Source organism: Argopecten irradians, chromosome 4 (assembly GCF_041381155.1).
Source record: "Argopecten irradians isolate NY chromosome 4, Ai_NY, whole genome shotgun sequence".
Lineage (NCBI taxonomy): Eukaryota > Metazoa > Mollusca > Bivalvia > Pectinida > Pectinidae > Argopecten > Argopecten irradians.
Genome location: NC_091137.1, coordinates 16460552 through 16488181, shown reverse-complemented (window position 1 = coordinate 16488181; position 27630 = coordinate 16460552). Strand labels below are relative to the sequence as shown.

General features: G+C 36.7%; 1 protein-coding gene across 1 annotated transcript; it reads left to right on the top strand.

Annotated features, from left to right (window-relative positions):
- The first annotated feature begins 8553 nt into the window (after positions 1-8553).
- On the top strand, positions 8554-26940 carry LOC138320770 (uncharacterized). Its single transcript, XM_069263968.1, has 9 exons — positions 8554-8786; positions 17847-17918; positions 18371-18400; positions 18804-18994; positions 19724-19812; positions 20057-20317; positions 20548-20675; positions 21069-21378; positions 22132-26940. The coding sequence occupies exons 1-9, from the start codon at positions 8662-8664 to the stop codon at positions 23398-23400; spliced, it is 2475 nt and encodes an 824-aa protein (XP_069120069.1). The 5' UTR covers positions 8554-8661; the 3' UTR covers positions 23401-26940.
- The last annotated feature ends 690 nt before the right edge of the window (positions 26941-27630 follow it).

Here is a 27630-nt window from a genome sequence, read left to right as displayed (position 1 = left end):
GTTTATCTTGATTCGTGAGTATGAAAAATACGGCATATATAACTTTACGCAAACAAACAGTATCGAAGCGAGTACACGCGCTCGATTAAGAGGCACCTGAGGGGTATTCTCTGCTTATTAAATAAAACTAGCGGCAGTTTGGGAGTTGAACATTCACAGACCTGCATAGACTTTCTTTGAAGATTATAGATACAAAGACGCCCAATATGAAAACCACACAGTCAACTAACTACTGTATCTGGTATCGCACACAGAGCCTTCAGTATTACTATTGTATAGTGGTGTTAACTTTGTGAACATCGAGGATGGGGGTAGCGTGGAAGTTTAGGTTACTAAAGTAAGAAGACGGAGACTATACTTACCTTCTGGCTGGTGGTAGGACTGGGGAATTTGTGTTCAGATGCACAGCACAGCCGATACTGACGCTCTACAATTCGTCAAGGAAACAGGAAATGCTTACTGGGACATCTTGCCTTTTTACCCTGCTATACCGGATTTTTCACACCAATTTCATTGTATTTCTTATTTTGACCTATAATTGATTTAAATAAGTTGTTGGTGGTGTTTTCTTTACAAAAGTCATTACCACGTTTGATGTTAAGATTAAAAACAACAACATGAACACTCCATGACCCTCTTTATCATCTGTATTAGCTCCAACATGAATTTCTATAAAATGACATACGATTTCCACACACACAAAAAAAAAATTAAGAAAACAATACAATACATATGATCGAAAGTTGGCGAACCATCACTATTGAACAACGGGACTATTTAAGACTGATAGTCACAAAATCTAATCGCAATATCCATAGCAATATTCTAGTAAGAAGCGGCCTGTTTTTTTTTTTTTTTTTTTTTTTTTTTTATTAATTTCAAAAATGAAAAAAAAAATAATAACGAGAAACTGAAAAAGAAGTTCACATTTAATCAACACATCTTATTTGGAAGTCTCAGGAATAAAGCACATATTTTATACAGTTTACGATCATTTCTACACGTTTGTCTTATCAGTTTGTCATATCTATCAACATTTGCCTGGTTGTAAAACAATAATTAATATTTAAATACTCACGACCATGTTAGTGGATAAAGGATTATCACATTGTGGTGTTGGAGTTTGTCCACCCCCGCTTTGTACTATAATAGGTACTGATGAATGACCATTCCCGGAGGACCTCCCTGCCACAGTAAATCACCCGATAAATTGACCGCCCCACCAAACATGATACGAGGTAGTAATTCTAACATTACTCGTAGTGTCGTAACTAAGCACTAAAGCAAAATTTAACATACCACTAATTTGAAAACAAAAATCAATGTATCTTTTGATCACACATTTTTGAAAATTACGAAAAAAACTATTTGTCAGGAAAAAATTCAATGTCAAGTTTAAATTTCCATGAGAACATGGTATTTTTGTATATTGTTATTGTGTGTTGGTCTGTAACAAACTAAGAAGATGCACTCCTATATCATATATATGATATGATATCATGTATATGTAGTTGTAATACGGAAGAATTACGGAAGTTACGTCTGAATAATTTAAACGAGACTGTCAAATATATATATGTGTATACCAGATTTATACCTGATCGTACAACTATCTCGACATCTCTATCTGTGATGAGATCCTTGGGGATGGACAGACATACTCAATAATTAATGTAGGTATTACTGGTGCTCGCTGACAGGCCTGTTTTACTGTCCCCATCTCATTAACGGCCAGGCAGGTGAATCGTCACTAGACACTATGTGACCTTGCTACTGGCAAGTCGCAGCTTCATCTAGCAAAGTTGTGGGCTGAGCACTTGTGACAAGCCCATGTCAGTTTGCAGGTTGCCGTGCATATTTCAGTACCACATCCAAAAATGATATGTTCTTGCTCAGGGCCATCTCACGGGAATCTGATTGTAAAATTCCAACTTTACTTTTAAAAATATTTCAATGGCGGTAATAATGACAACCATCGCAACGAAAACCAAATTAATACCATGCTCACCATAAAAGAACCGAGGTAGTCGGAATGCAAATTGTTGACTATTGTCAATAAGCATTTTATGATCGTTCTAGGAGACAACGCTTGAAGATAATCATGAACTTTAATGGTAGTCTCCCTTTGTTTTGTCGGCCTAGTAAATTATGTTTGTCTTTCAAATCATATTGTAACATAACAGGCGCAAAAATATTACTGTCAATTAATAATTGTTTGTTTGTTTGATTAATTAACGTCCTATAAACGGCAATGGTCATGTAAGGACGGCCTCCCATGTATGCGGTGTGTTGTCAATTAATAATGACAACTGATATACAAACAATATTTGTGAAGTGAACTTTTACATTGATGTATTATTATTATGAGCAAAGTTTATTGATAAAAATGTCTATTCCAGTAATTAACGGAATTAAATAAATTATTAAAATACATTCTGATTTATATTCACCAATGAATGTTCCTCTTAGTAATTTCTTAATTCGTCATTTATCTCGTTTATTACTATATTTTCACTACATTCATAAATTACATGTTTTATAAGGTACACGATTTAATAAGATAATGATTAATAATGTCTGTCTGGCCTGCTATGGGAATGATATGATAGTGCGTTAATCATTTGTTATAATGATATAGGGGAAATAACTCGACATGTCTCGACAACTGACTTCGCGTTGCAATATATACATAATATACATTATATATTGATCATTATATAAGTTGTCAGGATACAGAAATGATACTTCATTAATTGGGAACCTTAAATCTCCCCTAGTACGAAGGTGGATTTCACATTTTATATAATTAATGATTAAAAGGCTTAAAGCTGACAATGCAAGTTAAAATTTAATTGAGATTAAAAAAATAAGTACACTTGTATTTCAAGAACCGTTTATGAGACATCCCACTGTCGAAGTCAGCCATTTTTGTTTTTTTGCTACTTTATTCCGGTATGCTCACCGACCCCTATATAAAGCGCGTGAAACGACACACGTGTGCGCGTACCCTGAAACGATTACGTGACGGTGCGTTAAACTCTTCAATTGATACACACGTGGGCCCAGTCTATACAAGTACATAAACACCTAGCAGTTGTCCACTATGTATCACCCACAGGTGTTCGTTTCTAATATATAAGTATAAGTATAATACTGGGTCAAGGTCTATAACTCGGCCGGCCATATAACACTACCCAATTTCAGAAAAAGTATGATTATTATCCAACCGTATAGGATATAATAATAGAAATACTCTCAATCGACAGCCAGATAATTTATCTTTAATTTGGTATATGATACAATATATATCATGCCGTATAAATGTCACTAGGTATCCAGAAACATCGGAAAACAGCCAGATTTCAACTGGTCGGACACTGGTGTCCTCCGATAAACACGCTAGGGCTCTAATGGGTAGTTCAAAAACCACTGCATGTCAACACTTCAGCTTCATAGGAATTAAAGTTTGGTAAAAAACAAACTTACCGGTATGTTAGTGTTTATCTATGTACCATCCATTTGCGCAATACAGCCTTTTGAAATTTCCGATTGAAAAAATGTGTGTCTCTAGCCGTCATGTTGATATGTGTGTAGTACATTTGTTTTCTCGGCGTTGATTGGTCAATTAATTTTCGAGAGCCAATCAACGCCGACAAAACAAATCTACTGCACACATACTTACATGGCGGCTAGAGACATAATTTTTTTCAATCGGAAATTTCAAAGGGCTACGTTAGGCAAATGGATGGTATTTATCCAGGGATTTACTAACCGGTAAGTTTGTTTTCTACCAAACTTTCATTCTTATGACGCTGAAGTGTTGACATGCAGTGGTTTTTGAGCTACCCATTAGAGCCCTGGCGTGTTCATCGGAGGACACCAGTGTCCGACCAGTTGAAATCTGGCTGTTTTCCGATGTTTTTGGATACCTAGTGACATTACACGGCATGATATATATTGTATCATATACCAAAATAAAGATAAATTATCTGGCTGTCGATTGAGAGTATTCCTATTATTATATTCTATACGGTTGGTTAATAATCATACTTTTTCTGAAATTGGGTAGTGTTATATGGCCGGCCGAGTTATAGACCTTGACCCAGTATTATACTTATACTTATATTAGAAACGAACACCTGTGGTATCACCTACTAATTCGTTAACAAAACCCTTACCTGTAAAGCTGTATGGAGCTTGTTTTAGCAACAAACACGTCATCTCCTCTAAGCTGTCATTTACATGTTTGTGAAAATAAAATTCACTCAAGTGAATAATCAAAGTGCCAAGGCCATTCATAGATGCTGTGAATGAAGGACTCAAACAAAGGAATATAGAAATTGGTTTGACATTTATATTAAATTTAGTTAACATGATGTAGTCACATGGATCTGAGAATTAGTTACAGATAATATAATCATGGACTCACGTGAGTGCCGTAAGACCATGTTTAGACGTTTTAGAAGTCTAGATGAAAAAGCGATAAAAATCATATTCTACATGGTACTTTATACGTATATAGTACCATGTAGAATATGATTTTTATCGTGTTTGATCTAGACCTCTAAAACGTCTAAACATGGTCTTAACGCACTCTGGTGGGTCCATATTATCTGTAACTAATTCTCAGATCCCTCTGGTTGTAATACATTATATATATATACAATATTGAAATTTTGAGTTAAACAAAAAATATTTATTATTTATTGATTCAACAAACACAAGTTAAATAGATTTTTTTCCTGAAATGACTAGAATATATTTTATATATTCAAATTTCTTATTTCTGAAATAAGTAGATTTGTTTTTAAACCAATAAATCTGATAAAAATCTGAGTGCCATTTTGTTTTATAAGTAATTAATCAATTCTATATACACATATTAATTACTGAAATTATCAATTTCATCAATGTCTCTTTAAAAGTAAAGAGAATAATTTAATTAATATCCATTTAATAACAAGAGAAATATTACGATTTTCGGATTATGTATTGATTTCCTTGTTAGAAAGACCAGCATGGCTGCTTGCATGTGTATCACTTTGCTTTGCCGACATTTGACTTATTAATCATGGCCAGATACAGATAAAAAGTCATAATTTGGTTACCTATTACAACAATCCTTTGATGTAATGAAACACAGCTTCAGCAAGTGATAATAGCAATGACGTTTCAAGGGAGGCAACTCGAGCTTTCACATCTCTAAGTGGAAGTATGGTAATTTCATCAAATATAGTTTGGTTTACTACAGTAATATAGCAGTATTATGGTCGTACATGTTTTAAGAAAAAAAATGGTATTAATGTTGACTAGAGATTGATACCTCATGTATAATTTCTACATGCATGATTAAAAGGTAACTGTTAGGCCTATTGCAATGACGTTTAAAGGGAGACAACTCGAGCTTCCACATCTCTAGATGGATGAGAGCGTAGTGATTCGATCAGATATAGTTCGCAACGTCAACCAAATAAAAGCCTTTAGCAAACACATTTAAATCTTCTTTTTCGTATAAATCATTGAAAAAAATGTAATTTATCATCATTTTTAGCATCCATTTTGTACCAGTCAAATGGATAGATAAACTAAGAAAATCTACTGCGGAGGCATTGTGTGTGATTTTTGGGAATACACAATAACTAAGCGAAGATTAAAACAAAATAGTTCAAAGTAAACATAGGAAAACATAACTTATTGCGTAATTGTAAACATCGATTTTCGTTGTGACAATTATTGTACATAAGTGATTTATTATTTTATACCATCTCAATTAGGGTATGAAATTAACAAATAAGCATTTAATATTCATCGCGGATTGTTATTATTGTTTTGATGTGCTCAGGCTTGACGAGCGTACCTATGAGTGCTGTTTTACAGCATCAAAATACAAATAATAAACCGTCTACATATCTCCACGTATCGTAACCGATGTACTCGACTGGCTATGTGCTCGTGACTCCTTGTCCCGAATAAGCGACAACTACCAAGGACACGCACGTGTCGATGTTCATGTACGCGTAAAACCTAGTGTATATTGAAGTGTTTTATTAGCTCGTTTTGGACATATTTTTGGATTTAGCTGAGAAACCTGGTCACGCGATTACAGTGTTTATTTTCAGTTTTATATTGTTATTTGCAATATCGGGGCATGTGTAACGCACGTGTGTCAAGTCCCGTGCTTTATATAGGGAGTTGGCCAGTGTAGGTAACTAAGCAGATCAAAAAGAAAAATGGCTGCCACTTCCTTGGTAACGACACTGTTATAACTGGGGACGTTTCAGAAACAATTTTAACTTGGGACGTTTCAGAAACAATTTTTGAAAAACAAAATCATTATTTTGTTTTAATTTCAAATGTATGCTTTTTAACTTCCATTGTCAGTTTAAGACGTGAACCATTAGGAGATTATATTTAAAATAGTTAATTGCCGAAAAAAAAGTCCATGACACCATGGAATGAAGTACTGATTGCACATCCAGCAAAAGCACGACAAAATTTAAAATATTATTTTTTGTGTTAATTAGACGTACATTTACATGCATAAACACCAAATATTGTTCAAATGATGAGTATAGTTTATGCTCTGTCTGCAGTGGAACAATTTTAAATATTTTGTTGGTGTTTGCTTATGCAGTGATCTCATTTTGTCCTTATTGTTGTTTGACTGCCGTACAAAAATAAAACGCGAAAGTATGCTTTGATTCATCCTAGATATGGAGAGAATGGCTGGGGTAGGGGTTGGGGTGGGGGTTAGGGGTATGGATATCTCGTGTTCGCTCAGTCATCCTAGATATGGAGAGAATGGCTGGGGTAGGGGTTGGGGGGGGGTTAGGGGTATGGATATCTCGTGTTCGCTCAGTCATCCTAGATATGGAGAGAATGACTGGGGTAGGGGTTGGGGGTGGGGGTTAGGGGTATGGATATCTCGTGTTCGCTCAGTCATCCTAGATATGGAGAGAATGGCTGGGGTAGGGGTTGGGGTGGGGGTTAGGGGTATGGATATCTCGTGTTCGCTCAGTCATCCTAGATATGGAGAGAATGACTGGGGTAGGGGTTGGGGTGGGGGTTAGGGGTATGGATATCTCGTGTTCGCTCAGTCATCCTAGATATGGAGAGAATGGCTGTGGTAGGGGTGGGGATAAGGGTAAGGGGTGTGGATATCTCGTGTTCGCTCAGTCATCCTAGATATGGAGAGAATGGCTGGGGTAGGGGTTGGGGTGGGGGTTAGGGGTATGGATATCTCGTGTTCGCTCAGTCATCCTAGATATGGAGAGAATGGCTGTGGTAGGGGTGGGGATAAGGGTAAGGGGTGTGGATATCTCGTGTTCGCTCAGTCATCCTAGATATGGAGAGAATGGCTGTGGTAGGGGTGGGGATAAGGGTAAGGGGTGTGGATATCTCGTGTTCGCTTAGTTACCATCTATTCATATATAAAAAAAACCCCATTATAATAGCTTTTTAACAGAAAATTGTGAACCCTGTGAGATTATTAAATGGACTTCAGTCAGGTTCTATTTTCCTAACAGTAATAAGTGATCGGTTATGTAAGATAACTAAGTAACACATTGTCCCATATGTTTCCATTATGGTATTCCTTTATTCCGTAATCCCTTGTTTTTTGTTGTAACAGTACTCCCGTTGATATGGCCTTTTCTATGTGTTGTATACACGACGTGAAACAGAGATTTTTTTAAGGATTCAGGGAGATTTAATTCTGGCATTTCTCAACGGTGGTACAGGTTTACCTTTTACCGTAACATGTTATTTTCACCACTCGCATGTTTCACTATTTGTACCCAAAATACGACGAATTGTTCATGTTTTATAAGGGAAGGTGATATGAAGTCGAGAGAGCGAGTGAATAACACCCGCCTACGTCAAAATCAACCTATTAAGAAGATCAACAACAAAATGTAACGTTTATACAGCTGATCAATCACAGGTATATCCTCTTAAGGTACTAATTAAAATTCAGAACGAAGGTTATTAAAATACACAATCGCATAATTCACATTACTTTTAAAATCCGACGCATGGATAAAACATCCCATTTATGATATGTACCTAGAGCAATCTCTTCTGACGAATCAAAAACATATTGGCTTTTTAGTCTAAGTAAAATAGTGTATGTGTTACACAGACCGCCGTGCAGCCTTGTCAAGTTTTACCATTTATAATTTAAAAGCCGCTAAATCCCACGGGTACTTGTAATTCGTGTATGGTTAGCTTGCATATATACAATCAATATTAATCTATGCGTATTTGTTTTCAAATATCATCGTTTCATGTAGCATCATTATTGAAATTTAACAGTTTGTTATTTTTCAACGAGACTTTACCTCAGCGTGATTTGCATAAAGAGGTTTATGATGCATTCATTCTGAGATCGTGCGAACAACAAAGCTTGTTTTGTTCTCCTTTACGTTCAGTGGCGCGCGACTTCGCACCCAGTCAGTCGAACGTTCAGGTACGGACTGGCATTCGGAAGCTACCCCGATCGATAATTACCTTAAGTAGTAGCATAATACCTGAAGGGTTCCAAATGACAAACGTAACATTAGCATACAAATAGGACCCTAGCAACGACTAGACTAGGGCTGAGATACTGTGTATAGCGGTACCCTGAACTTATTGAGGGTAAGGTTCTCGGATGTTGGAATAATGACTTCCATCCAGTTATTCCCGAATGTGGAACACGACCCCGTGGTGCCAAAGGAATGGGGGTCGGGGAAATTTAAGAAGGATGTCAATGTCTATATTCCGGGACCCCCTACCTGGCAATACAAGTAAGTTTATCGACTCCCATTGTTTGGGGATTTAATTCCTTGTTTTAAACAATAGATATGGGCCGAAGTAGGGGTGTATAATAATCAAGCCCTCTACACGAGTATCTATGTCTATTATCATTGTCAACATCTAACTTCACATCATATCACCTCAATTTACACCAAATTCCATCATGTCAACAAACGATTTGAGAATACACACGTGATACAGGTGCATGTATATGATTCACATGTACCCGTATACTACACCTTTGGTACCTGTAAACCATACCTGTGATACCTGTATACCATACCTGTGGTACCTGTATACTTTACCTGTGGTACCTGTATACTATACCTGTGTTACCTGTATACTATACCTGTGGTACCTGTATACTATACCTGTGGTACCTGTATACTATACCTGTGGTACCTGTATACTATACCTGTGGTACCTGTATACTATACCTGTGGTACCTGTATACTATACCTGTGGTACCTGTATATTATACCTGTTTTACCTGTTTACTATACCTGTGATACCTGTATACTATACCTGTGGTACCTGTATAATATACCTGTGTTACCTGTATACTATACCTGTGGTACCTGTATACTATACCTGTCGTCCCTGTATACCATACCTTTGTTACCTGTATACTATACCTGTGGTACCTGTATACTATACCTGTGGTACCTGTATACCATACCTGTGGTACCTGTATACCATACCTGTGGTACCTGTATACCATACCTGTCGTACCTGTATACCTAACCTTTGTTACCTGTATACCATAACTGTGTTACCTGTATACCATACCTATGGTACCCGTATACTATACCTGTGGTACCTGTATACTATACCTGTGTTACCTGTATACAATACCTGTGTTACCTGTATACTATACCTGTGTTACCTGTATACTATTGTTCCTGTATACTATACCTGTGGTTCCTGTATACTATACCTGTGTTACCTGTATACTATACCTGTGGTACCTGTATACTATACCTGTGGTACCTGTATACTATACCTGTGGTACCTGTATACTATACCTGTGGTACCTGTATACTATACCTGTGTTACCTGTATACTATACCTGTGGTACCTGTATACTATACCTGTGGTACCTGTATACTATACCTGTGGTACCTGTATAATATACCTGTGGTACCTGTATACTATACTGTGGTACCTGTATACTATACCTGTGTACCTGTATACAACTGTGGTACCTGTATACCATACCTGTGGTACCTGTATACCATACCTGTGGTTACCTGGTACCTACCATACCTGTGGTACCTGTATACCATACCTGTGGTACCTGTATACCATACCTTTGTTACCTGTATACTATACCTGTGGTACCTGTATACCATACCTGTGGTACCTGTATACTATACCTGTGGTACCTGTATACTATACCTGTGGTACCTGTATACCATACCTGTGGTACCTGTATACCATACCTGTGGTACCTGTATACTATACCTGTGGTACCTGTATACATACCTGTGTTACCTGTATACTATACCTGTGGTACCTGTATACTATACCTGTGGTACCTGTATACCATACCTGTGGTACCTGTATACTATACCTGTGGTACCTGTATACTATACCTGTGGTACCTGTATACTATACCTGTGTTACCTGTATACTATACCTGTGGTACCTGTATACTATACCTGTGGTACCTGTATACTATACCTGTGGTACCTGTATACTATACCTGTGGTACCTGTATACTATACCTGTGGTGCCTATATACCATACCTTTGTTACCTGTATACTATACCTGTGGTACCGGTATACCATACCTTTGCTACCTGTATACTATACCTGTGGTACCTGTATACTATAACTGTGGTACCTGTATACTATACCTGTGGTACCTGTATACCATACCTGTGGTACCTGTATACTATACCTGTGGTACCTGTATACTATACCTGTGGGTACCTGTATACCATACCTGTGGTTACCTTACCTGTGGTACCTGTATACTATACCTGTGGTACCTGTATACTATACCTGTGGTACCTGTATACTATACCTGTGATACCTGTATACTATACCTGTGGTACCTGTATACTATACCTGTGGTACCTGTATACTATACCTGTGGTACCTGTATACCATACCTGTGGTACCTGTATACTATACCTGTGGTACCTGTATACCATACCTGTGGTACCTGTATACTATACCTGTGGTACCTGTATACTATACCTGTGGTACCTGTATACTATACCTGTGGTACCTGTATACTATACCTGTGGTACCTGTATACTATACCTGTGGTACCTGTATACTATACCTGTGGTACCTGTATACTATACCTGTGTTACCTGTATACTATACCTGTGGTACCTGTATACTATACCTGTGGTACCTGTATACTATACCTGTGGTACCTGTATACTATACCTGTGGTACCTGTATACTATACCTGTGGTACCTGTATATCTATACCTGTGTACCGTATACTATACCTGTGGTACCTGTATACTATACCTGTGGTACCTGTATACTATACCTGTGGTACCTGTATACTATACCTGTGGTACCTGTATACTATACCTGTGGTACCTGTATACTATACCTGTGGTACCTGTATACTATACCTGTGGTACCTGTATACTATACCTGTGGTACCTGTATACTATACTGTGGTACCTGTATACTATACCTGTGGTACCTGTATACTATACCTGTGGTACCTGTATACTATACCTGTGGTACCTGTATACTATACCTGTGGTACCTGTATACTATACCTTGTAGTTACCTGTATACTATACCTGTGTACTGTATACTATACCTGTGGTACCTGTATACTATACCTGTGGTACCTGTATACTATACCTGTGGTACCTGTATACTATACCTGTGGTACCTGTATACTATACCTGTGGTACCTGTATACTATACCTGTGGTACCTGTATACTATACCTGTGGTACCTGTATACTATACCTGTGGTACCTGTATACTATACCTGTGGTACCTGTATACTATACCTGTGGTACCTGTATACTATACCTGTGGTACCTGTATACTATACCTGTGGTACCTGTATACTATACCTGTGGTACCTGTATACTATACCTGTGGTACCTGTATACCTGTGGTACCTGTATACTATACCTGTGTACCTGTATACTATACCTGTGGTACCTGTATACTATACCTGTGTACCTGTATACTATACTGTGGTACCTGTATACTATACCTGTGGTACCTGTATACTATACCTGTGGTACCTGTATACTATACCTGTGGTACCTGTATACTATACCTGTGGTACCTGTATACTATACCTGTGGTACCTGTATACTATACCTGTGGTACCTGTATACTATACCTGTGGTACCTGTATACTATACCTGTGGTACCTGTATACTATACCTGTGGTACCTGTATACCATACCTGTGGTACCTGTATACTATACCTGTGGTACCTGTATACTATACCTGTGGTACCTGTATACTATACCTGTGGTACCTGTATACTATACCTGTGGTACCTGTATACCATACCTGTGGTACCTGTATACTATACCTGTGGTACCTGTATACTATACCTGTGGTACCTGTATACTATACCTGTGGTACCTGTATACTATACCTGTGGTACCCTGTATACCTAACATACCTGTGGTACCTGTATACTATACCTGTGGTACCTGTATACTATACCTGTGGTACCTGTATACTATACCTGTGGTACCTGTATACTATACCTGTGGTACCTGTATACTATACCTGTGGTACCTGTATACTATACCTGTGGTACCTACTGTGTACTGTATACTATACCTGTGGTACCTGTATACTATACTTGTACCTGTATACTATACCTGTGGTACCTGTATACTATACCTGTGGTACCTGTATACTATACCTGTGGTACCTGTATACTATACCTGTGGTACCTGTATACTATACCTGTGGTACCTGTATACCATACCTGTGGTACCTGTATACTATACCTGTGGTACCTGTATACCATACCTGTGGTACCTGTATATACTATACCTGTGGTACCTGTATACTATACCTGTGGTACCTGTATACTATACCTGTGGTACCTGTATACTATACCTGTGGTACCTGTATACTATACCTGTGTTACCTGTATACTATACCTGTGGTACCTGTATACCATACCTGTGGTACCTGTATACTATACCTGTGTACCTGTATACCATACCTGTGGTACCTGTATACTTACCTGTGGTACCTGTATACTATACCTGTGGTACCTGTATACTATACCTGTGGTACCTGTATACTATACCTGTGGTACCTGTATATACTATACCTGTGGTACCTGTATACTATACCTGTGGTACCTGTATACTATACCTGTGGTACCTGTATACTATACCTGTGGTACCTGTATACTATACCTGTGGTACCTGTATACTATACCTGTGGTACCTGTATACTATACCTGTGGTACCTGTATACTATACCTGTGGTACCTGTATACTATACCTGTGGTACCTGTATACTATACCTGTGGTACCTGTATACTATACCTGTGGTACCTGTATACTATACCTGTGGTACCTGTATACTATACCTGTGGTACCTGTATACTATACCTGTGGTACCTGTATACCATACCTGTGGTACCTGTATACTATACCTGTGGTACCTGTATACTATACCTGTGGTACCTGTATACTATACCTGTGGTACCTGTATACTATACCTGTGGTACCTGTATACTATACCTGTGGTACCTGTATACTATACCTGTGGTACCTGTATACTATACCTGTGGTACCTGTATACTATACCTGTGGTACCTGTATACTATACCTGTGGTACCTGTATACTATACCTGTGGTACCTGTATACTATACCTGTGGTACCTGTATACTATACCTGTGGTACCTGTATATATACCTGTGTACTATACCTGTGGTACCTGTATACTATACCTGGTGGTACCTGTATACTATACCTGTGGTACCTGTATACTATACCTGTGGTACCTGTATACTATACCTGTGGTACCTGTATACTATACCTGTGGTACCTGTATACCATACCTTTGCTACCTGTATACTATACCTGTGGTACCTGTATACTATACCTGTGGTACCTGTATACTATACCTGTGGTACCTGTATACTATACCTGTGGTACCTGTATACTATACCTGTGGTACCTGTATACTATACCTGTGTTACCTGTATACTATACCTGTGGTACCTGTATACTATACCTGTGGTACCTGTATACTATACCTGTGGTACCTGTATACTATACCTGTGGTACCTGTATACTATACCTGTGGTACCTGTATACTATACCTGTGGTACCTGTATACTATACCTGTGTTACCTGTATACCTATACCTGTGGTACCTGTATACTATACCTGTGGTACCTGTATACTATACCTGTGTACCTGTATACTATACCTGTGGTACCTGTATACTATACCTGTGGTACCTGTATACTATACCTGTGGTACCTGTATACTATACCTGTGGTACCTGTATACTATACCTGTGGTACCTGTATACTATACCTGTGGTACCTGTATACTATACCTGTGGTACCTGTATACTATACCTGTGGTACCTGTATACTATACCTGTGGTACCTGTATACTATACCTGTGGTACCTGTATACTATACCTGTGGTACCTGTATACTATACCTGTGGTACCTGTATACTATACCTGTGGTACCTGTATACTATACCTGTGGTACCTGTATACTATACCTGTGGTACCTGTATACTATACCTGTGGTACCTGTATACCATACCTGTGGTACCTGTATACTATACCTGTGGTACCTGTATACTATACCTGTGGTACCTGTATACTATACCTGTGGTACCTGTATACTATACCTGTGGTACCTGTATACTATACCTGTGGTACCTGTATACTATACCTGTGGTACCTGTATACCATACCTGTGTACCTGTATACTATACCTGTGGTACCTGTATACTATACCTGTGGTACCTGTATACTATACCTGTGGTACCTGTATATATACCTGTGGTACCTGTATACTATACCTGTGGTACCTGTATACTATACCTGTGGTACCTGTATACTATACCTGTGGTACCTGTATACTATACCTGTGGTACCTGTATACTATACCTGTGGTACCTGTATACTATACCTGTGGTACCTGTATACTATACCTGTGGTACCTGTATACTATACCTGTGGTACCTGTATACTATACCTGTGGTACCTGTATACTATACCTGTGGTACCTGTATACTATACCTGTGGTACCTGTATACTATACCTGTGGTACCTGTATACTATACCTGTGTACCTGTATACTATACCTGTGGTACCTGTATACTATACCTGTGGTACCTGTATACTATACCTGTGGTACCTGTATACTATACCTGTGGTACCTGTATACTATACCTGTGGTACCTGTATACTATACCTGTGGTACCTGTATACTATACCTGTGGTACCTGTATACTATACCTGTGGTACCTGTATACTATACCTGTGGTACCTGTATACTATACCTGTGGTACCTGTATACTATACCTGTGTACCTGTATACTATACCTGTGCCTGTATACTATACCTGTGGTACCTGTATACTATACCTGTGGTACCTGTATACTATACCTGTGGTACCTTATACTTACCGTGTACCGTAATACCTGTGGTACCTGTATACTATACCTGTGGTACCTGTATACTATACCTGTGGTACCTGTATACTATACCTGTGTTACCTGTATACTATACCTGTGGTACCTGTATACTATACCTGTGGTACCTGTATACTATACCTGTGGTACCTGTATACTATACCTGTGGTACCTGTATACTATACCTGTGGTACCTGTATACTATACCTGTGGTACCTGTATACTATACCTGTGGTACCTGTATACTATACCTGTGGTACCTGTATACTATACCTGTGGTACCTGTATACTATACCTGTGGTACCTGTATACTATACCTGTGGTACCTGTATACCATACCTGTGGTACCTGTATACCATACCTGTGGTACCTGTATACTATACCTGTGGTACCTGTATACTATACCTGTGGTACCTGTATACTATACCTGTGTTACCTGTATACTATACCTGTGGTACCTGTATACTATACCTGTGGTACCTGTATACTATACCTGTGGTACCTGTATACTATACCTGTGTTACCTGTACCTGTATACCATACCTGTGGTACCTGTATACTATACCTGTGGTACCTGTATACTATACCTGTGGTACCTGTATACTATACCTGTGGTACCTGTATACTATACCTGTGGTACCTGTATACTATACCTGTGGTACCTGTATACTATACCTGTGTTACCTGTATACTATACCTGTGGTACCTGTATACTATACCTGTGTATGTACTATACCTGTGGTACCTGTATATCCTTACCTGTGGTACCTGGTACTATACTATACTGTGGTACCTGTATACTATACCTGTGGTACCTTGTGTACCTGTATACTATACCTGTGGTACCTGTATACTATACCTGTGGTACCTGTATACTATACCTGTGGTACCTGTATACTATACCTGTGGTACCTGTATACTATACCTGTGGTTACCTGTATACTACTATACCTGTGGTACCTGTATACTATACCTGTGGTACCTGTATACTACTGTGGTACTGTATACTATACCTGTGGTCTGTATACCTGTACTGTATACTATACCTGTGGTACCTGTATACTATACCTGTGGTACCTGTATACTATACCTGTGGTACCTGTATACATACCTGTGGTACCTGTATACTATACCTGTGGTACCTGTATACTATACCTGTGGTACCTGTATACTATACCTGTGTACCTGTATACTATACCTGTGGTACCTGTATACTATACCTGTGGTACCTGTATACTATACCTGTGGTACCTGTATACTATACCTGTGTACCTGTACCCTGTGTACCTGTATACTATACCTGTGGTACCTGTATATATACCTGTGTACCTGTATACTATACCTGTGGTACCTGTATACCATACCTGTGGTACCTGTATACTATACCTGTGTTACCTGTATACTATACCTGTGTTACCTGTATACCATACCTGTGGTACCTGTATACCATACCTGTGGTACCTGTATACCATACCTGTGGTACCTGTATACCATACCTGTGGTACCTGTATACTATACCTGTGGTACCTGTATACCATACCTGTGGTACCTGTATACCATACCTGTGGTACCTGTATACCATATCTGTGATTCCTGTATACTATTCCTGTTTAGTACATCACATGATGATTACTGGGATTGCGATTGGATAACAGCTATGGTCCATTTTGCTACAGTTCCCTGTCCTTCTTGACTATGGGAGACTATACCTGACTACGGGAACTATACCAAAGTTTTGTACATCACATGATAATTACTAGGAATTTGATTCGATAACAGCCATGGTATATTTTGCGAGTTTCCTGTCCTTCCTGACTACGGGAGACTATACCCGACTAAGGGAACTATACCAAAGTATATTCCCCCGGGAATGAGCATGCGACCAAATATATGACGTCAAAATAAATGTCATATGACGTACTAAATCTATTATGGCCCTTTCCCCCGGGAACAGTTCTCCTATAGTGTTGTCTGGGGAGTTATAGTCCCCGAGTCGAACACGTCATAATAGAATAATAATACAGAGAAACCCACCTTATATAGAATTGGTTAATCATAATTAATGAAATACTGCTTAATTTCAATTGAATTTCAATCTCCGCTTATTCAAATGTAATCTGTGTCCATCGTTTAGTTGTGGATAATTTGAAAAGATTTTTTTTCCCTTCAATACTTCAGTACTTCAATATACCCGGGTTACACTGTATACTCAACTAGTAATTTTCTTTTGATGGTTAATGCGATATGTCACCTTCATCAGACAAATAACCAGGTAGCATTAGTACCTTAAAGTGTAAAAAGTATACAAAAGTGTCTTCAAAATGAAATACTGGCCCACATATTTCAGTGTATACCTGTGATTAAAACTTTTCCACTTTACCTGTATGATGTACTGATTAACTTTTACAGGGGAGAACCGATTGACCAGTTTTACACCCTCACCAAACTCAAACTCAGCAATGTGAGGACCAATGATGCCTTGTAAGTATTTTACTTCATCATTCAGTTGCTATTAGTAAGATAAGATTGTTTTAAATGAATAAAAGCTACAGCCCAGTATCATTGTTAACCGAAACAGTAGATATTCAACAAAACCAAACAAACAATAAAAATAAAGATAGACTTAGACACAGTGGATGTTATAACATATCAGACATTGATTTGTATCACATGACAGAAATATAGTTAAATAATTCTAACAACAACTGACATTATCTTTTATGAATTTTTTATCAATGAAATACTACTTGTGTTTCATGGTAAAGGGGCATTGCGGAAAATGTATGAGGTTAGTCCCGCTATTTCAATAACTATAACTTGAAGAAACCAAAGATAATGATATGTTATTAAAGGTATTGTGGAAACCGTAATATATAGCGAGAATGTAATGTTTATTGCTTTATGCTTATTTAAAATTTTTGCACTTTTTTCAGACTTTCAAAACCACAAGAAGCTCCCATGGGGTATGTTTACATTTCCAATGATTAAGTACACTAAAATCATATCACAGTGTTAAAATTCCTATTTCAAAAGTCAACAAATGTTGTGTACCTCAAGTATTATATATAAGTCATAATTTTTAGTTCACAGAAAAATACACTATTTTTATCCATGTTTGTTTAAATTTAGCTCACCTGGCCCGAAGGTGAGCTAAAATTCACCAGTAATACTTGGCATTGCAAACCAGGTGAGCGATACAGGCCTTCTGGGCCTCTTGTTTTATCATATAGTGTCAATGTCTTGAATTACAACAGAATTAGCCAGACTGTTATTTGTTGTAATTAACCATAGAAATAAAATATTTCTTCCTCAGTACTGGACTTTTCTTTTGTCGGGTCATATAAATAAAATATTTTCTTACAACAGAGAAATCCTCATCAACAAGGATTTTCCAGCAGAGCATCCATACAGTTCACATATGCCTAGGTATGCACTCTTTCCGAAATTTGATTCGCCAGAGGACCCAAAAAAGGGAGTGGCTGCTAGGAAAGTGCAACCAATTAATGCTGAGATGCCAGCGACAGCTCATGATGTCACAGTCCTCCATAAAACAAAAGGTACACTTCAAATTTTAATCAGTAGTGACTGATGTGTTTTTAGTACTTTAGTAAGTAGTTCTGATTTTTACTAATGGTCATTGTGATAATTTAGTACCATCTTGAATTTTGATATTTGAACTTTGCTACTGCTATTTCTGAGAAAGTACTGAAGCAATCTGCCTCAAATTGTATATGTAGGCTCCCCTAGAGCCTTGGTTGTAGTATGTAGGCTCCCCTAGAGCCTTGGTTGTGCATATTACATTTTTGGACTGATCGGTGAACTAAATGGCCAACAGGTGGCCATCTTGGAATTTGATAATTAAAGTTTGTTAATACTATATATATATCTTAGAAACTACTAAAAAGATCTTTCTCAAATTTAATATGTAGTATGAAAAAAAAGTTTGAAAAGCAGAAAAAAGATCCCTCTTCCCATTTTCAGACATAGATCATTCTTTGGTGGGCGCAAAGATACCTCTGGGATCTCTTGTTTCAACTGATTATTGGTGTAGAAAAATTGCATTTGTGGTGAATCCTTAAAACTGAAGATGGTTATGCACAATATTTTGATTTATTGTACACTATATAGTTAATTAGTAAGCGCTATTAGCCAATGATATAAAGACTTTGGTTGAACAGGATAAAGAATAAAGAATAGTATGTTATAGCACTTCAGTACTTTGATTACCCTAATAAACATTGAATGATACTAAATGCCATGGCCTGACATTCACCATTATATAACAGGACATGGCCACAGACATGAGGTTGAAACTATTCCGAAGGCGTCAGAGAAAAGGGCACTGGAGTGGTCAGGAGAAGATGGCTTTAATCAGGTATATATTGGCCTTTAGGATGAATCTCCACTTTTATGAATGACCTTAACTGTTCTGTATGAACATTTGGTTTTCACTGTTCTTATAATTGAGCCTTTCAAGTATTGAAATAAAATGAAATATTTGATTTTTTTTCTGTTTCAACAACAACAGTGCATTATAACCAAAATTATTTAATTTGAAACTAATCCTCTGAGCACAGTGTTTGAAGCCAATTTAGAGCAAAACTGTTTGGTGTTTTTAGCTTGTAAAGGCACATGGTGGAAGGCAACAATTTTTCCCGATTCCTCCAAAGACGGTAGCTCCAAACCTCCAGGACCGCCGACCAGAAATGAAAGTCTCCAACCGTACAGCTAATGCGTTACGCAATGTCGAGCGTAACCAGTGGCATACAACATACGACCTTAATCATACAGGTCTTGGCCCCGCAAACCCACTCAAGCTTGACAACATCGACGATAAAATTTACAAATATGAAGCTACAGGTTTAGAGGATGATACTCTGGTAAGTGTTACGATCTAAAGATTTCTTTAAGGGGAGGTAATTAGGGATCAGGATATTTTCAATAATCTTTATAGTTCTCCAGATAGTAGAATCAACAGTAAATACTGCAGTGACAGTAAAACCAAGACTGTACAATCACAGCTACCATATATAGGTACACTGTAGCTTTAAAACATTTAATCAATGGTAATAATGATTAAAATAATGATGTGATTCTTTATATTTTACAGTATCCAAGATCTATCAACACAATTGACCCACCACGACCTGCTGAAGGTCGAATTTCCAAGATGTTGATCCCCAAACCTCCTAACCAGAAACCTGACAAAATGGCCGACCAGAATACTGGTTACGTACCGTAAGTATGCATGTCTTGAAATTCTGATGTTTAGATTATCCAGTTAGATTGAAATTTCAAACATTTTGTAAAGTTCTACGAATTAGTCTAAATTGATTGAATTTATCTTAATTCTCTTCATGCAAAATAAACAGGCTCACCTGCATTTTACAAAATTATATTATTGTGAATTCAACTGATCATAAAACAGTATGTACTATAATTATTTAGTGCAACAACATATTAAACTCAATCAGTTCTTTTTTTAGTTTTTCAATTTTACTGAACCATTAAACTAGACTGTATATTATAATTATTTTGTAAAGTTTAGCATTTCCAAACTATTTGTAAAAGGAATCATCAGTGTACTAGTATGTTAAGTTCATAATTCTGATCTATTTGTGTATATAACAGGATGATGACACTCCATGAGAAAGAGGAAGATCGACTTTGGAATGGAAAGAAATATGTGAATCTTCCGGACACCAGTAATTCTGGTACTAAACAACACAAGACCCTGCGCTGGAAGGAGATCAATGACGAAGCTCACCCACAGGTGAACATCAATAAACTGTATGAAGCCACCAATGGAGAATTCCCAGACGACATTCCGTACGTTCCAACTGTTGGTATGCCCGAGAGGACTGAGGAGGATTACCTCGCAACAACCAAAGTCAAACGGGACATGGACGTCCAGGAGATGGAGGCACAAAACCGCTTCAAGGTAAGTGGAAAACAATATTTAACAGCTTCAAGGTATAGTCAATTACAATAACATATTAAGTCTTCTTCATGTTTACAATTAAACCTGTCAATAAAGACCACCCACAGGGCCAGGGGTCTTTATAGCCAAGTGGTCTTAATACACAGGACAAATCGTGTTAAAATTGACAGTTTGGGTCCCTTAGAGAGTGATCTTGTTAAACAGGCGATCTTTATAGAGAGGTAGTCGCTAAGGCAGGTTTTACTGCAGTTACAAACTATTTAGAAATATATTACCTCAAGGTTGGCCATCAACATCAAAATTACTGCACAAACGATAAAATTAAACTTCTTTAACTTAGTTAGACACCAATGATAAAATTAAACTTCTTTAACTTAGTTAGACACCAATGATAAAATTAAACTTCTTCAACTTAGTTAGACACCAACGATAAAATTAAGATTTCTTCAAGGATAGTTACCCACAACAAAATCAAACTGCTTAATGGTCACTGTTGATGAAATATGAACTGCATCGATCATTGTTATAGTCACAAATATTAAAATTAAAGCATTTCCAAGGTTAATGATGACCATAAATGTAATTAAAGTGCTTCAAAGTAAGTGTCCAATAATAAAATCATATAAATGTTTAAAGCTGTTAATTTTTAAAAAGTGATTTCTTAAGAATTTCAAACAAAACTACATATATCATATGTCAGAAAACTATTAGTTACAGTTGACAGAGTGCCTTATGAATCATTATCTGTTGTAGGTGTTGGAGGCCCAGACACCAGGACATGAACTGACAGCTCTCAACTGTAAATACCAGCACCTTACAGACAAAGAAATGCCGAGCACTTTCTACAACCATGAAGGAAAGTACAATGAGGAGCGGGCTGGGATGTACCGTACCAGCTACCTCCCGGAGCGCCTCAGTAACAGTATGAGTGGACAAGAACGCAGTCCGCCAGAAATCATGAACACCATGCATTCACATGTAGATGCTTTGAATTTACCAACAAAGTTAAACAGGGATATGAAAGATGCCTTGAGGTACAGTCGAACCTTGAACACTAAAACTTCTAACCTTGCTGGTGATATGCGGGAGACCCACGAGGTCCTGACTCCAATGCATCATGTAAAGGAGTCGCAGAAGATGATGCTTCAGCCGACCGAAGACACAGCACGAGTTCCGGTCCTTGAGAGAGAGATCATTCTTAAGGAAAGTACAACAGGGAACAGCTACAACACTCCCAAGTTTCTGCAGGAGAACCAACTCCCAAGATTTTCCCGTCAGGAACCTCTGAATGTTATGTCAACAGAAAATCAAAACTTAGGCAACGTCCGTCTGATTTCCGGGCTCCGGCCACAGAAAAGTGTGTCATTCTCAGACAGCGTTACTGTCGCGAGCGGTGACGAAAATGGAAACGTGCGTATTATCAGTGCTCCTTCACGGATGCAGAGAGGCGAGGGGAAGGAGAATATTCCTCCAGGTAACGTGTGTACCACCCAATACACCAGTACCCAGGCACTGTACAGTCCAACAAACGAACAGGAGGAGGAAACAAGACAGGAGCCGTCCATCTTTGAACTTCAGATGAAAGCATTGACAGAGGAAAGAGAGATGGAGAGACAGATGGAAAAGAAAGAAACACCAACCATGACTGTGAGACAACCTAGACGACGAGCGGCAACATCGTTAGATACAGAATACCATGATGAATACAGAAGTTTGTCATCTAACATCGCCCCAACTAATTTGCGACATTCCATGCAGTTCAGCACAGCCTACCAGAACCAGTTCCCACACTACCACGACCTCACATACAAACAAGACCCACGCTTCATGTGGGAACCAGGTTTCGGATCACCTAGGCCGCAGACCAACCTTCTCAAATTACAGGATCGCTTCAGCAAGTCCACAATTAGAAAGAAGTTCCATGGTAAATTCTCCGAGAGTAATCCAGATCTGCGGGAAAATATAGTCAAAGGGAAAAAGCATACGTTTTTTGGTATGAATGCACAGAATCTGCATGGCTGATAACATGATTGGATTTTAATTTGCATCAAAGGTATTTGTTCACCTTACATATCATCTGCTTCTATCATTAATTTATAGTGCATTAAGCCTTGGTACAAACTTTGATGACAGTACTGTTATCATACAAATTTTGGAGGTGTCTTATTAAGTGTTTTTTCTCCTGACATTCCACTAGATTAAGAAGACATTAATTTCACACAGACCAAAGTTTAATGCTTTTAAAATAAAGAAAACTTATAGTACTGTAATACATACAATACTTAACGACAAGGGAACAACTGAATGAAGAACACCTGCCTCTAGAAAATGTCAAATACATCATCTTAAGGAGAAAAGGACACTTGACCAGTACCAGATGAGGATGAAATGACCATTATTGATGGACAAACTGACCAGCTGTGTTTTCTTATGGTGTTAAAATAAGACTACCTTATTCCAGTATAGCTGTGATTGTTGATTAATATACTGTTCTGTTTCAAATATAATAACAACATATATTTTGATGTCAATCTTCACAAAAGTATTGTTACCTATGAGTTTTTTCTCTCTTTAAAAAAAAATGTATGGAATATTTTTTTCCTGTCATACAAAATAGAAGAACGGTAAAATTATGATTTTTTTTTTATTTATTCAATTTTAAGAATTTTTCTTGCCCTAGTATTTCAGTATTTAAATGTTGTGAAAATGTTGTGGCCTAAATCCTGCTTAAAGAATGCATTTTATTTGACCATATTTTCAACAAGATTTATCATTGAGCATCATTTTTATAGATCACCCTAGATGTCAATACAAAGATAAGTCCATTATGTATTTGACATGGGTAGTATTACGAGTTAATAATCAATAATTTCACCCTTCTACATGTTACTTTATAACGACTGAAGTGTCTGAGCTTATTCATTTAATACGAGACAATTCTACTAACCTCCTTGGTAAAAAGACTTGCATTTAAAACACAGTCATGTATCCTGAAGTTATGAAAGGTGCTAATTAGTAGAATAATGTAATTAGGACACTGGTAGCTTAGATAATTTTATACAATTTGTATCAGCCAAGTTCTAATTAGTCCAATTCAATGTTAACCAATTAAATTAATGTACATATGAGGTATACATGTAATATGAAATAAGTAAAGTACATGGAATCCCATTATGTACATATAACGTCGGTATACCACTTAGGGTGAACACAGATTTCTATCTGTTGTGAAATCATTAACAAAAAACTTCAAACTGTTTTTAGATATAATTCAAAAGGTTTTCACTAATGTAATTTTCCATGGGTAATAAATTTGGTTATTTAGAATTTAGTACCAGTTAACGGTATTGAACAGAATCATTGTAGCCTAGTCATCATTATACTTCTTCATACAGGTATGCATAGGAGCACTAATTGCCTAACAGATCGTTGAACCGCAAATTTATTCATTTCGTTCAATCTTTAAATATTTATTTTTTCGAAGTATTATAAAAGAACACAAAGAAAATCAAAAATGTTTGCTGGACATGAAATCAAAATGATTACATCTTCTGTAATTGTCTTGGAAGGGGAGTAATATATCACATATATAAGAGAAAAACCTTTCAAAAAATTATTGTTTTTCTAATACACACTTTTTTATGGCATGCTTTGAAATCTGTGATAAATTATCTTTATATTGATCTTGTCTTAGTCTTGATGTCGTTATTTCTGGTCACAGTGGCAACACTGAATAGATTTTTATCTTTTGTTGTCTATTTTTATTTGATTCCGTCATTTCTTGTTTTGAGTTTGTTATATTTATAGAACACATAATTATATTTTGTACTATATATAGTATAATTAAACTTTGTTATATATCATACAGATTTATTTAATGTTTGATCTTGTTCACAGAAAATGTTTGATTAATCATAGTCAAGTTTTTATATATGCTTTGATGATGGAAATGCGTCTAGATTAGATCAACCAATCGCAACTTTGGAAATTTCTTTAGAAATATTTCTGAAGAATGTCAGAATTTTCTCCGAAATGTTGTGATAAATCGATCATCCTGTTACATTTAAATCTTAGTTATATTCATGTTTAAATTAATTGATGAATCTTGACCATGTTGATGCTTAAATTGTGGAATCATATTTGTTGAAGGATCGTGGTCATATAAATGTTTGTTTTAAAGGATCCTGGTGATGTTTGTGTGTCCACACCGAACTGTGCTCATTATATACCAATATCAGTATTATACTGTGAAATCACTCTTATTTATCATTACATAGTGTTGTAAATATTTTGTTTACCAACTGTAAGAATTTCAATATTCCTACTACTCTGAATGGCAGAATGCCCAGAGGTAGATGTCATATGGCAGTAACCCAAGACATTATAGACCTCCCAATACCTGATTTTATTTTATTTGGGATCTAAGGTCATTTCAAAATAAAAGCAAATATATTTAAAAATAATAATTAGTTATGCAAAAGTAAATTATAATTAATTATGCAAAAGCAAACTAATTTAGCCTGGATGTTATGCTGTGGAGACTCTCTGATTGTTTTACAACTGTATTTCAATAAAAGTTATTTATTTCAGTAGAAACACAGGCACTTGTCAGCCTGTATGATGACTTGTTAAATTATTCCAATATCCTGTGTTGTAAGTCTGAGTTAAAAAGATCTATGGGCTGTACCAACACAGTATTCAGAAAGGTTTATTTGGATAAAGTTGTTTATATCTGTGATAAGATACATATCTGTGATATTACTGTGTTATATATTTCGCAGAGTGGTTTGGAGGCAGGAATTTCTGAAGGTTTTATCATATACAATATAGGTCTATGCGTTCAATATTAATAATGTCTATTTTTATAGTTGCCTATCGTTGTTTATACACTGTATATAAGTATAAGTTAAAATAACACGTTTTTGAGAGAATTTGACACCAAGTAAATATCCTTATAATCACATAAATGTTGCGTTGGCGTAATTTACTCTGTATTTGGCCCTGTTTGTACTAAACTAGATGGAAGAAACATAACAGCCATGTTACACTGAATTCAATTATGTTGACTGGTTAAAACTTCAAAAACATACTTCACATCAGTTACAACCTCACATTAAATAGTTTTTAAGACCTGTATGATAAATTTAGCTTTCACAAGCTGTATACTGATGATTGTGACCTAAACAATTTTCATAGTGATAAATGAATTATCTCCCTTTAAAAGTTCTTTAATAACATGCATTGTGTTTTTAAAACTGATTCAGACTTTATTTAATGTCTATTTTGCAAAACCAAAACCAAAATAAATAATAAGGCATTCATTTCTAATTTAGCAACAAGTCCAGTATATTCTGAGTTCTCCTTTAAGGAGGAGAATGTATGTATACAGAGCTTAATTCAAGGGAGACAAGAACACCAGTTTTGGTTTTGTCTACGTGACTCTGTTACAATAATCTAAATATAGGTTGTATATGTGTTGGTTGTGATACAGTATATTATATCTTATTACTTGTGATTGAATTGCACATTCTTTTATGCAATAAACTTTGCTCAAGAAATTTGGCTACTTGTTTTTCTCTCTTGCTTTTATACTTTTAGCCATAATGCATTACTTGCTTCTTTATCTCTACAGTATAACCTAGTAAGACAATATGTTGCTATATTTTTGTTAAAATGTAATAATTAGAAAAGGCTCATTTAGAATGAAAATTAAAGAATCAGCAAATCTACAACACATCAATATCGCCACTATGGATCACCAAGACTGTTATCGTTTATACGGTTGGACTGGTTGGACCATTTGTAAAAGTAGTAATTTGAAGTATAAATCCTGATAGTCCTGTTGATATTGATACAGACTGATGAGGTTTTTATCAAGGCTCATCAGATTCTGAAAACAATATGAAATCACAAGGACTTTCATTAACTATAAAATAAACAACTAGGTCCAACCAGCCATACAATATACGAAAACGATCCTAACAAGGAAAATCCATTTCAAAGGGATAGACCTTCATTTCGTAATATGATTAATATCATTTATAAGCTTCTTTTAAAGATGCTCCACCACTGACAAATGGTATTTTTTCATTATCAAAAACTGCAGCAGACGATTTAGTATTTTTATTCAGTCACAAAAGTAACTTACTTTACACCATTACCGCCATTGAAAAGTTTGAGTTTCTAATTTTATTTCAAGTTAAAAATATAAAAAATAATTAATTGCATCCCGAAAAAAAAATTCTGTCGCAC